Source organism: Myotis daubentonii (genome assembly GCF_963259705.1).
Source record: "Myotis daubentonii chromosome 1 unlocalized genomic scaffold, mMyoDau2.1 SUPER_1_unloc_1, whole genome shotgun sequence".
Classification (NCBI taxonomy): domain Eukaryota; kingdom Metazoa; phylum Chordata; class Mammalia; order Chiroptera; family Vespertilionidae; genus Myotis; species Myotis daubentonii.
This window is the reverse complement of record NW_026775446.1, coordinates 175,001-190,882: the sequence shown is the minus strand read 5'-3', so window position 1 is coordinate 190,882 and position 15,882 is coordinate 175,001. Positions and strand designations below refer to the sequence as shown.

The window sequence follows — 15,882 nt, the reverse complement described above, 5'->3', positions numbered from 1 at the left end:
TGCAGAAGCAGAGGCACAGCAGCTGGTACAGATGTTCATGACACACACTCACACCAAGGGGACATGGGATGGTTATTATGCTCCTGATTGAAACCCCTGAGAAGCACAGGAAAGATCACTCAGCAAGTCAGACCTGCTTGGATGGAGACTGGAAAGGAGAGGGGCGCAGGGCTTTTATTTTGATGAGATTGTGGCCGAGAGAGCTGAATTCTGCTTCCAGGGACTTTTGTGGTTTTAATCTCCCAATAACTTCTAAAGAGAAAACTAATATTTCTTATCCAATTTCTGTGGGGCAGCTGGAGAAGAGGCAGCAATGAGCCCTCAGTTGTTAGAAGTCCAACAAAAAAGAAAACATAGTTGCATTTTATTTAACAACCATAGAAATTGAACAAAAATTAAGAAAAAGGTCCTTAGGTCTCTATGAAAAACTCACATAAAGAAAATGAGAAGAATAATTATAAGTAAGCAAATGATGGTGATGTTGATGTTGACAATGATGGTGGTGGTGGTGGTGATGGTGATGGCGGTGATAGAACTGGAAGGGAATCTTGGTCCAATGTCTTGGTGGGAATCTGTCCTTTACCTCTGATCTGTCATTGGCTTTTCAAAGGCCTGTGCTAACTTACAGTTGGGCCTTTGGGGTCTCAATCCCTAATGGCATCTGAAGAGGAGGCACCTGCTTTGTTTACTTACAAGAAGTCACTGTGTGTGGACAACCACCATGTCCATAGAAAATGAGAAGAATGGTTATAAGTAAGCAAAGTGGGGTAGTGATGATGATGGTGGTGATTACAATGAAGATGATGGACTGAGACAGGAGCCCTTGTCTAATGGAATGAAGGCTCCTCATACAGACACACCATCACCATGGCTCCTCCACTGAGGAATGTCCACTCTTCCCAGTGAGTGTTGAGAGATTTCATAAATGGGACCCCAATGAATTATGCAACTTCAGGAATTCATGGTGAGACCATGTGGTTAATCAACCCAAAGGTGTCCAAGTGGGAATACCTTGGGCCTGGGAAGGTGTCACCTTCTAAAACAGAGACACTGTGAGAATGTGCATGTAGGAAACAGGGTCCCCTTCCCACCAGTTTACAGTGACAGGTTCCTTATTTCCCTTGATCCATGCCTGCATGGTCCTTAACGTTTCTACTTCAATCAACTCCTGCTCATCATTATTCAGGCATTTCCTATGATGACTCGAGCTGTCTCTATCATGCCCTGCACTTCCTTCTGGGCCTTCACTGGAGGCTTTAAACCCACATGTCAGTAATTCTCTCTCCATGAGCCTCAGGCATATTTCTGTCATGTGACTCAACACAGTGCCAGCTTCCTCCCCTCAGCCCGTTCCACAGTCACATCCACATTTATGGGTAGTTTCCCAGCAGTGCTCCCCTCTGGTACCAGAACCTGCTCTGGTCCCTGTGGCTTCTGTAGCCAATCCACATGGGCAGTAGAGGCCCAGGACTTTCTGGGAAATTCTTTGTAAAATCGCCCAAAACAGCACCCCTCAAAGACAATAGTGATGAACTGAACTTTAATAAAATAAATACATTTGCCCCATCAAATATTCCATCAAGTAACTTTGATGACAAGCTTAGCAAGAGAAGATCTTTCCGAATCCTGTGCCTAATGGGGGAATGTGTGCATAACAGATTAACGATTTGTCCTTCTCTGTGAGAAAATGTATGCTAGGAATTCTCCAATTCCCCTTACTCTGAACACCATCATTGATAACACTAGACTGAAAAATCAGGTCACTTAACAGGCTGCCATATCATTTAAAATATGAGATATTTTCAATGTTTCACATGAATAATCACTGCTTTTATTTCTAATCTTTTCTCCAGGTTAAGACATGATTATGTCTGAAGTGATTAGCTTGGGGTCTGTGCAATTTGCAATGGTCTTGCATAAGGGAAGAGATTTCACAGTGTATCATCCTATTTAATAAAAGCTTAATATGCTAAGTGTCAAGTGGATCGGTCTGCTGTTCAATCAAGCAATCAAAGTGTAATATGCTAATGATCAACCGCTAGCTATGAAGTGCAATGACCACCAGGGGCCAGATGCTCTAACCAGAAGGTTAGCTTGCTGCTGGGGTCCGGCCGATAGGAACTGAGAGAGATGTTCCCTACATGCCTTGAAGCCCTCCCACAGTCCCTCCCTGGCTGGCCAACCTCCCATGTCTCTCCCCAGCCCCGATTGTGCACTGGTGGGGTTTCTCGGCCTGGCCTGCATCCTCTCACCATCAGGGACCCCTCGGGGGATGCCAGATTGCTGGTTTCAGCCCAATCCCGGAAGCCAGGACAAAGGACCCCACTGGTGCACTTATTAGTGCACTGGGCCTCTAGTAACACAATAAAAAGTTTCCAACATCAAGAATCAAGGGTCTCCCTTTTTCTGGTGCTATGGCGGTAGTTACTCAAATCAAAGTGAATACCGACCTCAGGCCCTCTACTTATAAGGAAAAGGCTGACCCACATGCAAATTTCTGTTCAACCTCCAGGGTACATCCTCTGCTGGGCTGTGCAGGCTCACAGCTTTCTCCTCACACAGGACTGAGGTCTCTGGGAAGGCAGAGCTGTGGTCAAGAAGAAGATGAGGCTGCTGGGTCTTTTCCTCTGCCTGCTGACAGCCCCCCAAGGTGAGGGTCTCAGGGGTCAGACAGGGGTCATGGGATGGCTGTGACTGCAGGTGACTGACAGGACTGATGCTCCTTGTCCCCAGGTGTCCTGTCCCAGGTGCAGCTGCAGGAGTCGGGCCCAGGACTGGTGAAGCCCTCGCAGACCCTCTCCCTCACCTGCACTGTCTCTGGATTCTCTCTGACGAGCTACAATGTACACTGGATCCGCCAGGCTCCAGGAAAGGGGCTGGAGTGGGTCGGGGCTGTGTGGAGTGGTGGAAGTACAGACTACAACCCAACACTGAAATCCCGCCTCAGCATCACCAGGGACACGTCCAAGAGCCAAGTTTACTTAACACTGAACAGCCTGAGAGCCGAGGACACGGCCGTGTATTACTGTGCAAGAGACACAGTGAGGGGAAGTCAGTGTGAACCCAGACACAAACCTCCCTGAGGAGACAGCAGGACTGGGCTGCAGGGGGACGTTCAGGACACCAGGGGGCTCTGAGGACCCACAGCACAGAGAGCAGCCCCAGGAGCAGGTGCACAGGGAGGTGGGGAGGGAAGGGCCTTCCTGTTGGGCACAGGGATTTCCTCTCAAGCTCTCAACTGCCTCCAGGGACAGCTCCTGCTCTTTCTCTGAGGCTCTCATTTCCCGCTTTCTCACTGCAGACCCCAGAGGAGGGGGTAGCACTGCTGCTGGCAGAGGACATGTGCGCAGTGATGGGGACTCTCCTCACCACCTGTCTGTATTTCCTGCTTCTCTTTCTCCGCAGAGACCATCCTCAGTGCTCTCATCGGCCTGTGGTTGGAAACTTTCCCACCACGAGAGACCCCAGCACAGCCCAGGCCCCTGAGTGCTGAGCTCGGGGTCTGACCCACATGCCCACCTGTCCCCATAGGGCCCTTCCTCCTGACAGGCCCACAGTAAATAAAACAGGTGCACGTCCCGCGGACAGTGGAAGCTGGATGGACCCATTTGAAAGGTGCAAAGGGCCCTTGAGGGCTTCCCTCTGTTCACCTCCCCTGTACAGGTGCCAGGACTTGCTGTTTCTGGTGCCACAGGAAATGACCTCAGCTCTCTCCCCACAGGTGTCACACCAGCACTGATGTGAGATGACAGCAGTGTGTGTATCCCGTGTCATGCAGTTTCATAGGGACGTTTAACAAGGTTCATTGGAAATCATCTCATTTCAACAAGCAGCTTTCTTGGGAAATCTCTTGGTGAAGGAGACAGCTTTCAGTTTTCCAATTTTTTTACTTTAAATCATGGGCTAAAGTTTGACATTCCATAATGACGGTGTTGGATCCTCTGTAGATCAGTTCTTTGAGGACGCAAATGGGATAATAACCCAGGTTGAGCTGCCTGAGAGGTTGTTGATCTATCTTAGCATTTTCCCAGCCTCCGTGTTACAGGTGTTGTAGTGGCTCCACCTTCACCTCACTCGCATCTGCAGGACAGATTGGACCTCCTGCACTTCCCTCCTTGCTCCTTTTGTGGGGTTCCAGGAGCCATGAGAACCCACTGTGTCTGGAAAACAAGAGCTGGTTCTTTGAAAAGATTTTTTTAAAAGCCAAACTCATCAGGAAACAAAGGGAGGGGACCAAAATAAATAAAATCAGAAATGAAAGTGGAGACCTAACAACTGACACCCCAGAAATAAAAAGTAGTGTAATAAAGTGCTCTGAAAAACTATATGCCAACAAGCTGGACAATGTGGATTAAATGGACAAATTCCTAGAAAAACACAGTATCCCAGAACTGAAACAGGAAGAATCAGAAGACCTGAAAAGGCCAATAACAACTGAGGAAATAGAAGCAGAAATCCAAAAACATCCAGCAAACAAAAGTCCTGGTCTGGATGCCTTCAGAGGGGAGTTTTACCAAACATCCAAAGAAGAACTATCACCTCTACTCCCCAAATTATTCAGAAAAATTCAAGAGGAACACTTCCAAACTCTTTCATGAGTCCAGCGTTATCCTAATTCCAAAACCAGATGACAATACTAAGAGAGATAATTACAGGCCAATATCCCTGATGAGCCCAGATGCTAAAATCCTCAACACAATATTAGCAAATTGGATCCAGCAATATATTTAAAAGATCATACTCCATGACCAAATGGGATTCATCCAGGGATTCAGGGCTGGTACAATATTCATAAGTCAATATACATGACACATCACATAAACAAACTGAAAGACAGAAGTAACACGACCATATCTTTAGATTCAGAAAAAGCATTTGACAAAACCCAACACCCACTTTTGATAAATATTCTCATCAGAGTGGAGAAGAGGGCTCATATCTCAACACAATAAAGGACGCATATGACAGACCTACAGCCAGAATCATACTCAATGAACAAAACAGAAACCATTTCCCCTAAGAAATGGAACAAAACAGAAATGCACGCTTTCACCTCTCTTATCCAACATAGTACTGAAGTCCTGGCCACAGCAATCAGACAAGAAAAAGAAATAAAAGGCATCCAAATTGGAAAGGAGGAAGTAAAACTCTTATTATTCATAGAAGACATTATATTATACATAGAAAACCCTAAAGACTACACACACACACACACACACACACACACACACACACACGTAGATTTAATAAATGAATTCAGCAATGTAGCAGGATACAAAATTAACATACAGAAATCAATGGTAATTTTATATAACAATAATGAATTCTCAGAAAGGGAAACCAAACCAACAGTCCCATTTACCATTGCATCAAAAAATTATTACATTTACGAATACACTTAACCAAGCAGGTAAAAGACTTGTACTCAGAACAATACAGTATGTTGAATAAAGAGATAGAGGAAGATATAAGCAAGTGGAAAACTATACCATGATCATGGATTGGTATATTTAACATCATTAAAACGCCCATATAACCCATAGCACTCTAAAGATTCAATGTAATCCCTATTAAAATTGCAACTGCATATTTCACAGATCTACAAAAAATACTCCAAAATTTTATATGGAAGGAAAAAAGACCCCAAAGAGCCACAGCAATCTTGAGAAAGAATAAGAAAGTTGGAGGGATCACAATACCAGATATTGAATTATACTCAAAAGTCATTAAAATAAAAACAGCCTAGTACTGGCACAAGAACAGGTATATACATCAATGGAACAGAACAGAGAAACCAGAAATCTACCCAAGACATTATGCTCAATTAATATTTGGCAAAGGATGCAAGAGCATACAATGGAGTTACAACAGTCCCTTCAATAAATATTGTTTGGAAAATTAGACAGATAAACACGCAAAAAACAAAACAACAACAACAAAAAAAAACAATACACGAATATGCACCATACACAGGATTAAACTCAAAATGGTTAAAAGACCTAAATATGAGTTGGGAAACCGTAAAAGTCCTAGAAGAAACCAGAGGAAGCAAAATCTCAGACATCTCTCAAAACAATGTGTTTACAGATACATCTCACAGGACAAAGGAAACTAAGGAGAAAATAAACAAATGGGAATACATCAAAATAAAAAAATGTCTGCACGGCCATAGAAACCATCAACAAAATGAAAAGGGAGCCCACAGTAGAGGTGGACATATTTGGCAAGGGGTCCATGTGATAAAGGGTTAATATCCAAAATACATAAGAAACACATACAACTTAACCAAAGGAAGACAAACAATCCTATTAAGAAATGGGTAAAGGACCTAAACACACACTTCTCCAAAGGGAACATACAGATGGCCAAGAGACATAGGAAAAATGCTCAATGTCACTGACCATCAGAGAGATGCTAATTAAAAGGACAATGAGGTATCAGCTCACAGCTGTCAGAATGGCTGCCATCAACAAATCAACAAATGAAAAGTGGTGAATATGTGGAGCAAAGGAAACCCTCCTACTCTGCTGGGGGATGCAGGCTGGTGCAGCCATTATGGAACACAGTATGGAGTTTCCTCAAAAGATTAAAGATGGAACTGCCATTTGAACCAGTGATCCCACTTGTAGGGATATATGCGAAGTCTAGGGATATATGCGAAGGGACCCCAACCAATCAGAAACAATGTATGCACCCCTGTGTTCATAGCAGCACAATTTGTAATAGCTAAGATCTAGAAACAGTCCATATGCCCTTCAGTAGATGAGTGGACAAAAAAGCTGTAGTATATTTATGCCACGGAATACTATGCAGCAGTAAAAGAGAAGGATCTCTTCCCTTTGGAACAGCATGGAGGGACCTGGACAGTATCATGTCAGTGAAAAAAGCCAGTCAGAGAAAGACAAGTATCACATGATCTCACTTATATGTGGCAACTAATTAACAAAATAAATTGAGGAAGAGAATGGATCCCAGACCTGGAAGCATGAAGCAGACTGGGGAATCTCAGAGGGAAGTCGTGATCGGGTGGATGGGTGGGAAGAGGTCAACCAACAAACTCGTATGCATATGTGCATCATCCAGGGACACAGACAATAGGATGGTGAAGACCTGGGCACCTGGGGCCAGGCTAGAAGGTGTCAATGGGGGATGAAGGGGACATGTGCAATACCTTCAACAATAAAGGTATAATTTAAAGAAAAAGAATTAGAACTTGGATTCTCAGTCTCCCACTGAACATGGTCCCTGTGTCATCCATCTTCTCTCAGGTGGGGTCAAGACCTCAGCTATGAAATATTCTGCCTCATGAATATGCAAAAGAGAGGAGGTAGACCAGGTTAAATATGGGCAAGTCTGTGCCCTGAGGGCATCACCCACAGCCACACCCTCCCCTACAGAAGTGCTCACAGCACAGCCCTCAGCATGGACTGGAGCTGGAGAACCCTCCTCCTGGTGGCCATGGCGACAGGTAAGGGGCTCCTGTCCTGGGTTAAAGAGGGTCCAAAGAGGGTCAAGGGAATTCCCCTGACTCCTGTCTCCTTCCCACAGGTGTCCACTCCCAGGTGCAGCTGGTGCAGTCTGGGCCTGAGGTGAGGAAGCCTGGGGCCTCCGTGAAAGTCTCCTGCAAGGCTTCTGGATACACATTCACCAGAACAACATCCACTGGGTGCGACAGGCCCCAGGACAGGGGCTTGAGTGGATGGGGAGGGTTTCCCCTTACAGTGAAAACACAAACTACGCACAGAAGTTCCAAGGCAGAGTCTCCATGACCAGAGACACGTCCACGAGCACTGCCTACATGGAGCTCAGCAGCCTGAGAGCCGAGGATATGGCCGTGTATTACTGTGCAAGACACACAGTGAGAGAAAGTCAGTGTGAGCCCAGACACAAACCTCCCTGAGGAGACAGCAGGGCTGGGCTGCAGGTAGAGGCCATCGCCAGCAGGGGGCGCTCAGGACCAGCACAGGGCCCTGTCCAAGAGCAGGTGCAGAGTTAAACAAAGATACCAATTCCTGCTTTGTCTTAAATTAGTTTTGCTCCCAGGCTCAGCCACAGAGCTCACAGAAAGCCCTTTCCTAGGTCTAGTTTTAGGGATTGTATTTGTGAACAAAAGGGGGGCTCTGTCCTAAACCTGACAAAACTCAGTGACTGACAGGACCCTCACAGGAGGCTCTGATCACGCATCCTACCTGGGCAGTCCTGGGGGTGGACACGCCCAGGCCTATGACTTCTTTACTCAAAGGCTCATCTTTGCCTTAAGCACCCCATCCATTGTTCCTGTGCATCTGGGTTAGCACACCTTTTACATCAGCATGACCACCCTCAGGAGAGCACATCCATGTCTTGGCCATCTGTGTGTCCACTTTGGAGACTTACCTATGAGGCCCTTTGCCCATTTTTAAATTGTGTTGTTGTCTTTCTTTCGTAAGTTGTAGGAGTTCCTATACATTTTGGAGATTAACCACTTATTGGACTTACTCCTGCTGTTGCAAATGGTAAGAGTTCTTTCTTTTTCACAGCTGCATAGCATTCCATGGGGTAGATGTACCACAGTTTTTTTATCCCCTCGTCTGCTGACGGGCACTTAGGCTGTTCCCAAATCTTAGCCGTTGTAAATTGTACTGTTATGAGCATAGGGGTGCATGCATTCTTTCTAATGAGTGTTTTGGGTTTCTTAGGATATATTTCTAGAAGTAGGATCACTGGGTCAAATGGGAGTTCCATTTTTAATTTGTAGATGGAACTCCATATTGTTTACCATAATGGCTACACCAGTCTGCATTGCTAATAGACCAAATAAACTGATGAACAAAAATAGACCCAGAGACATAGAAGCATGAAGAGACTATGGAACCTCAGAGGGAAGGTAGGGGAGGGTGGGTGGGAAGAGATCAGCCAATGAACTTTTCTGCATATATACCTAACCCGTGGACACAGACAATGGGGTGGTGAGGGCCTGGGGAGAGAATGGGAGCTAGAGGGAAGAGGATAATGGGTAGAAAATGGGGGATCTATGTGATACTCGCAACAATAAAGATTAGAAGAGAGAGAGAGAGAGAGAGAGAGAGAGAGAGAGAGAGAGAACCTCCTCTTCACTATCCTGGCATCCAGGCCCGCCTTGCTCTCTCCCACCTCCATGTCACTCCTCACCTTCCCTCCTCAACTTCAGATTAACAAACGCAGGTGCAAATGGTTATTCTCCAGAGCATTGGAGGTCTTGCTCCTCAACAGTGCTTGTCAGTTGGGCTCCAATAAAATCTTATAAAACATTCCCTACATGTTTAGACATTTCTTACCTCAACACGTTGTCTTTTCTGCATTTACCACATACATTCATAGACCATTCTTCCCCGTGTGGAGAGGGAAGTGCACACAATTATTAAAAACCTGCTGCCTGGACGGGATAAATTCAAATGGGTTCACAGGTGTTGAAGATGAGACAAGTTTGCTGTTGGTTGTCATGGACATAAGTGTCCCATCTTTTTCCAGCCCAGCAGGCATGACTGGGAGGTTGAGCATTGACCTATGAACCAGGAGGCTATGGTTTGATTCCTTGGTCAGGGCACATGCCAGGTTGCAGTCTCAATCCTGGTGGGGGACTGGGGGAGGGTGGAGGGAGAGGAGCAGCAGTCAATGATTCTCATCATTGATGTTTCCATCGCTCCACTGGCCTCATCTCTGGAGCCAAGAAAAGTGTATAAAAAAGGAGAAAGAAAGGAAGCTTCCCCAGCTGTGCTGTGTCCCCCTGTGACACTCTGGCAGGTTCCCGTGCTGGTTGAATCGGCATAAAATCCACAACATAAATGAACCACTTTGAAGTCATTGACATGAGAACCTCTAAGCCTGTGGAGAATATTTTTTAGAGAGACAATTCTCAGCATTTTATTCATTAATTCGTTTCATTCCATAATGCACCATCTTGTTCCTGACACCATTAATACTACTGTCATTGTTTCCCTAGGAGAGGACATTGCATCTAAAAAATCTGAGTTGGATTTCCATCGATTAATTCTAACAGATTTTACCTTACTGAAAAGTAACCCCTAATCAGCTAAGATGGAGGTGGTATGGGTAAGGTGTTTTCGTCAAAAGGTGGCAGCACAGGTAGACCAACAAGCAAATTCAGTACGTGGCTTAACCCAGATGGCAGGGAGAGAGCATCAGCACTGCCAAGGCCTCTGAGAAGGAAGCTAGAAGTACCCTGCCAGATAGGTTAGTCTGCAGAATTGGAAAGGTACAAACTGTGCCAGGCCAGCACAGCCAAGGGTTCAGTGAGCCTGAGGGAGAGGGGGAGTGGCGAAAGAATAAATAAAAGACAGACAAAGAGAATATAGCTGGGGCCTGGTGGATCTCCTACGCCTGGATCAGGGCACAGGGAAGGATCCAGCCAGCAAGCTGAGGCTTTACTTTATAGTCAGAGAAAAACAAGGTAATGGTCAATATAGTTACAATGTTCTTGTGAGTTTCACTTGTTTTGGTAGCACTTGCTGTATCTCCCTCAGCCCATTGGCTACCCAGGAAGGATCTAGGGGGCAGCCATAAGGTCAAGATTAATTATGCTAAGAGGGCTCTTCCCTCTAAGCCTGGACTTGTTTGTGGCTCTGCCACAGGTCAATCCGAGGCTTACCTCTAGAACCGCCACATACAGCAACGTTTTCCTGTTAACTACTCAAACCCAAGCAGAGACTATGAAATAATGAGTAACTAGAGGGTCGTGACTTTCCAGGAAACAGAAAGGTGGAGTAAGCACACCATCCCCCAATAAGAGTGAGGTGGTGTCAGTGCAGGGAAAGGTTGGGTACCTTCTTTAAGTTGGTTTTTGGCGTTTTGGTCTGTGAGCAATCAAGATGGAGAGGGAAGCTCTCCCAATAGGGAACATCTGCAGGAACCAGAGTAGCTGAGCCCGACCATCTGTGATGCCTTTAGACTTGCACATACCATGGCACACAAGGACTTTCCATGTGAATCAGCCACAAGCCACACCCATTGCACAGAAGGGTGTGATGATGGTCCACCGAGTACTGAGTGACGGGCCCAGGGGCCGAGGCTCTGATAAGGAATAAACTGAGGCCAGAAGACAACCCACATGTAATAGCCAAGGAGAGGGTGATGACCATGAGCCTGAACAGACTGCCCCCTGGAGGTAAGCCTCATGCCTGCCGCCTTCCCCATCACTGCAGCACATCCCCTGGAGAATATTTTATTTAAGAGTTAATTTGAGCCAAATTTGATAACTGGAAGGGCAAGCCCAGTGTTTTCTGTCCCCAGAATCGGTTGTCACCAAGTCCAAGAAAGACATCGGGGACCAGAAGATTTAAGCAAAAGCGTGGAGCGTTTATTACAAGCAGATTCAGGCTCCCCGCATGGGGAGGGGCCCACTAATGGGCTGCCCCTGAAGCCTGTGGTCTCGGGTGTTTATGTGCCACCAGCCTGCTCTGTGTCTACCCGTGTGCCCACCTGATTGGCCCCTGATTGCTCTTGCCCAGCAAGGGACCTGCACATCCCTGTTGCCTTGTGTGCGTTCACCTTACTGTCCTAGGCCCTCCCTCATTTCCCAGGCCTCCCGCTCTGAGTCCAGAAACATTCTGTTATGTCTGCCTGGTTGGTCCCTGTGGTTGGGCTGCTCAGACTGCCATGTCTGCCCTGCCTACCCTCCATCTGCCTTTGTTTCCCATGGACCCTCCCCTGTCTGCCAGCCTGTCCATTTCACTGCTCTCAAAGCCACCCTTCTGGAGGTGTATCTGGGGTCCTCCAGAAACAGGAAGCTCATCTTCCTAAAACACAGGGTCTCCTCACAAACACCAGAGTCACTGCTCAGCCCAGGCCCATCCTCCCGCCTCCGCTGGCCTGGGATGGGCACCGGGCCCCTCTGTTTTCTCTGTTGTTGGTAATTTCCATGGAGGTTGCTCTTCTCCCTTCTCATTCTCTGTTTGTTCAAAAGGAGTCACTGAGCAGAACGGGCTGAAGCAAAATGGTGGCGTAGGCAGCTCCAAACTCCTGTTCTTCCCCAAAAGTATCAAAAAACAAACTGAAACTATCAGAACTGGCATCTGTCATGCTCTGAAACACAGTCAGAGACCTGCAGCAACTGAGTGAACCCGAGTCAAGTACATGCTACTGAGAAAGGGAAGGAGCCGGGGGTGCGGCTCAGGGGTTGAGTGTTGGCCCAGGAACCACCAGGTTATGGGTTTGATTCTTGTTCAGGGCACACACCTGGTTTGCAGGATCAATCCCCAATAGGAGGCAGCCGATCAATGATTCTCTCTTGTCATTGATGTTTCCATCTCCTTCTCCCTCTCCCCACCTCTCTGGCATCAATAACAACATTGTTAAAAGATTAATGAAAACATCAAACATCACAGGAAAAACTGGAAAAAAACAGAGGAGAAAGGAACAATGACTTTAAAGTGCGGAAGAGAAAATGAAAAGCCCTCACCTTAGAATTCTAAACTAATTGAAAATATATTTCAAAAAGGAATGAAGCCTGGTTACTGTAGCTCAGTGGTTGAGCTTCTACCTATGATTCCATTCCTGGTCAGGGCACATGCCTGAGTTTTGGGCTCCATACCCAATTGTGACCATGCAAGACACAACAGATCAATGATTATCTCTCATCATTGATGTTTCTAATCTCTCCCTCCTCCTTCCTCCCTGAAGTCTGTGGAAAATTTCCTATATTAAAAAAGGCTTCTATGCAAATAGTCCCCTCGACCAGGAGTTTGACCATGGGGCAGGGCTGGCCAACCAACCACCCTCCTCCCCTCCTGCCAACCAGCCCACCCTGATTGGCCCAGATGTAGTGTGCTGGCGGACCCCACCCATGCACAAATTCCCACACTAGGCCTCTAGTATTAAAATAAATGAATGAAAAGTTTGTGGGTTTGATTCTCAGTATCCGCAGTTATGGTAGGCAACTGATAAATATTTTCTCTGCCGTCAATATTCCTCCTTCTCTCCCCAGCTCTGTTCAATATTTCTCTCTCCTTTCCTTTCCCTCAAAAAATCAATGAGCATGTCCTCAGGTGAGAATAAAGAAAAGAAGACCCAGCCTGGCTCATGTGGCTCAGCTGTTGCACTTTGATCCTCGACCCAAGAAGTCACTGGTTTGATTCCTGGTGAAGACACGTGAATGGGGTTGCAGTCTCCATCCCCAGAGGGGACCATCAGTAGGCAGCCAATCAATGATTCTCTCAAGAATGTTTCTCTCTATCCCTCTCCCTTTCTCACTCTCTAAATATCAAAAAATATATATATTTTTAAAAAGATCTGTATCTATGTCTATCCGTACATATATCTATATCTGTATCTATATCCATGGGAGCAGAGGCACATTGATTTGATCCCTAAGGAGTCACTGCTTGTGCCCAAATACTACATCCTGACCCCCTCCTGGAGCATAGCCCCTGGTGTGGAAGGAGAGGGCCCTGGGCACAGTGACCAGGACCCCAAGGAGGGCCTGGATCTCTGAGGGCACAGTCAACACCTCCTTCCAGGAGAAGCCCCAGACACCGGGACATTCCTCAACTGTTGCCCTTTGTATGTGCAGACACCTCCCATATGCAAATGCCCATGTGGGAGCCAGTCACACACACAGTTGGTGTCCACTTAAATGCAGGGCCTCCTCACCCTGGAGAATACTTTCTGGGGGACCAGGATCTCACCTGCAAGACATGACTCCCATGTGGCTCTTCCTCTTCCTGCTGTCAGCTCCCAGATGTGAGTGACTCAGGGCTTAGACGTGAGGAGATGGGGATCCTGCATCTGAGCCCAGGACTCACTGTGTTCTCTCTGTCCCAGGTGTCCTGTCCCAGGTGCAGCTAAAGGAGTCTGGCCCAGGAGTAATGAAGCCCTCGCAGACCCTCTCCCTCACCTGCACTGTCTCTGGATTCTCCATCACATCCAGTGGTTAGTGCTGGGGCTGGATCCGCCAGCCCACAGAAAAGGGGCTGGAGTGGATGGGGCGCATATGTAGTAGTGGAGACACTGCCTACAGCCCTTCCGTCAAGAGCAGAACCTCCATCTCCAGAGACACGTGCAAGAACCAGTTCTCCCTGCGGCTGAGCTCCTTGACCACCCAGGACACAGCCGTGTATTACTGTGCAAGACACACAGTGAGGGGAAGGCAGTGTGAGCCCAGACACAAACCTCCCTGAGGGAGACAGCAGGGCTGGGTTGCACTGGGCTCTCAGGTCACCAGGGGGCGCTCAGGACCAGCAAACCCAGGGTCCCAGCCAGAGGCAGTCCCTGGAGGGTTGTGCAGGCTTCCTATTGGGGTCAATGCTTTCTTCCCTCCTAGTGTCCCTGGGGCAGTTCCTCTTCCTTCTTTGTGTCTTTAATTAGATTCTCTGCAGGAAAGGGGCAGGAAGTGGCTGTGTGTCAGATCTGGTCGATTTCTCATCTGGTCCTTCCTGTCACCATGTCCCTGATGGTCACTCTCTGAGTTGACAAGGAAAACATTGTAGAAATTCCTGTTTCCTCACTGAGAATGATGTCCCCCACTCTCCATGCTGTGCTGAGCGGGGAACAGGGAGTCCAAGCCCCAAACCTCACCAGGGATGATCAGCCCTTCTCTCTGCCCCAGGAGGAGCCCTTTGGAGCAGTTAGCTGCTTGCCTCTCACTGACATGGATGCACATGGAGTTTTAGGGTCTGAACCCTGTGGTCGCTGCCCTTTCGTCAGCCTGGCAGGTTGACCCAGCTCCCAGGGTGTCCCCGGACAGAGGCAGCAGGAGGCCCTGTTATCGGCTCTGTCACAGGCCTGCTGGGCCCTGATCCCGTGGGTCTCAGAACCTGGTCTGGGGGACATGTCCAAACACGTGTCCACTTCCCCTGGGGAATGACCTGCATCCTGAGAACCTGCTGAAGGGAGACATGGTCCCACCCACCTCTGCTGTGCCTCCAGCTCCGCAGACATCACACCATCCTCACCCTCTGTCCTCTGCTGCCCACACTCTCACCCCATGGGGCCTGCACAGGACATCCCATGTGGATGTGTCTGCCCTCTCCTTCCCAATGTGGTAGGTTTTAATTTAAATGAACCCCCTCACAATCTAAAACTGCTATCTCCTAACCACTTGCCGGCCTGCCTCCCTGATTGCCCCCAACTGCCTCTCTGCCAGCCTCACACATCATCCCCTCATGCCTATCTCCTGTGGCAGGCCTTCCCTGAGATTCCAGGGCCAGGGCCACTCGGGTGGCATGAAGTGACCTCAGCTGCTCTACGGAACCCACATGCTGTGCCCATGTATGATGTGCAGGTCCCTCGTGTGTCAGGTGTAGACACACGGTGCACTGACCCAGGAGCACTTCCAACGGCTCATAGCTGTGCTGAGGGAACCTCCCGGGGCCCCTGAGCTTCAGAACATCGTGGTGGGCAGGCCCATAGCTATTGATGTCAGAGGGAAGTGAGGGAAGGGCTGGGGCCTGGTCACCTATAATGTTGCCAAAGTCCCGCTAACCAGAGCTCAGGTACACAGGGAGCTCTGTGAATCCTCCCAGTGCAGGAACAGCCCAGCCAGCATGGCTCAGTGGTTGATTGTCGACCTATGAACCAGGAGGTCACTGTACCATTCCCGGTCAGGGCACATGTTCAGGTTTCCGACAACATCTCTAGTGTGAGGCATGCAGGATGCAGTCAAACAATGATTGTCTGTCATCATTGATGTTTCTCTCTTTCTTCATTCCTTTCCCTCTAATAATAAATGAAAATATCCTCAATGGATGATTAAAAAAGGACAAGCTATAGGTAGATATGTATCTGTATCTATATCTATATATGTATCTATATCTATATATGTATCTCTATAAATGAATCTATAGTTGTATATGCATCTATATTTATATCTGTATCTGTACCTATATCTATTTCTATCTATATCTATAT

The 15,882-nt window shown here is 47.5% G+C and overlaps 2 pseudogenes and 1 gene segment (V, D, J or C); all 3 read left to right on the top strand.

Moving 5' to 3' along the window:
- The first annotated feature begins 2,556 nt into the window (after positions 1-2,556).
- LOC132225686 (Ig heavy chain V region MC101-like) lies at positions 2,557-3,493 on the top strand. The segment is given in 3 exon segments: positions 2,557-2,650; positions 2,734-3,050; positions 3,302-3,493. Coding segments are annotated over 3 exon segments (555 nt in total).
- Positions 3,494-7,370: 3,877 nt separating this feature from the next.
- Positions 7,371-11,318, top strand: LOC132225685 (immunoglobulin heavy variable 1-18-like; annotated as a pseudogene).
- Positions 11,319-13,670: 2,352 nt separating this feature from the next.
- The window catches only part of LOC132225684 (putative V-set and immunoglobulin domain-containing-like protein IGHV4OR15-8), an 11,751-nt pseudogene continuing 9,539 nt past the window's right edge, over positions 13,671-15,882 (top strand).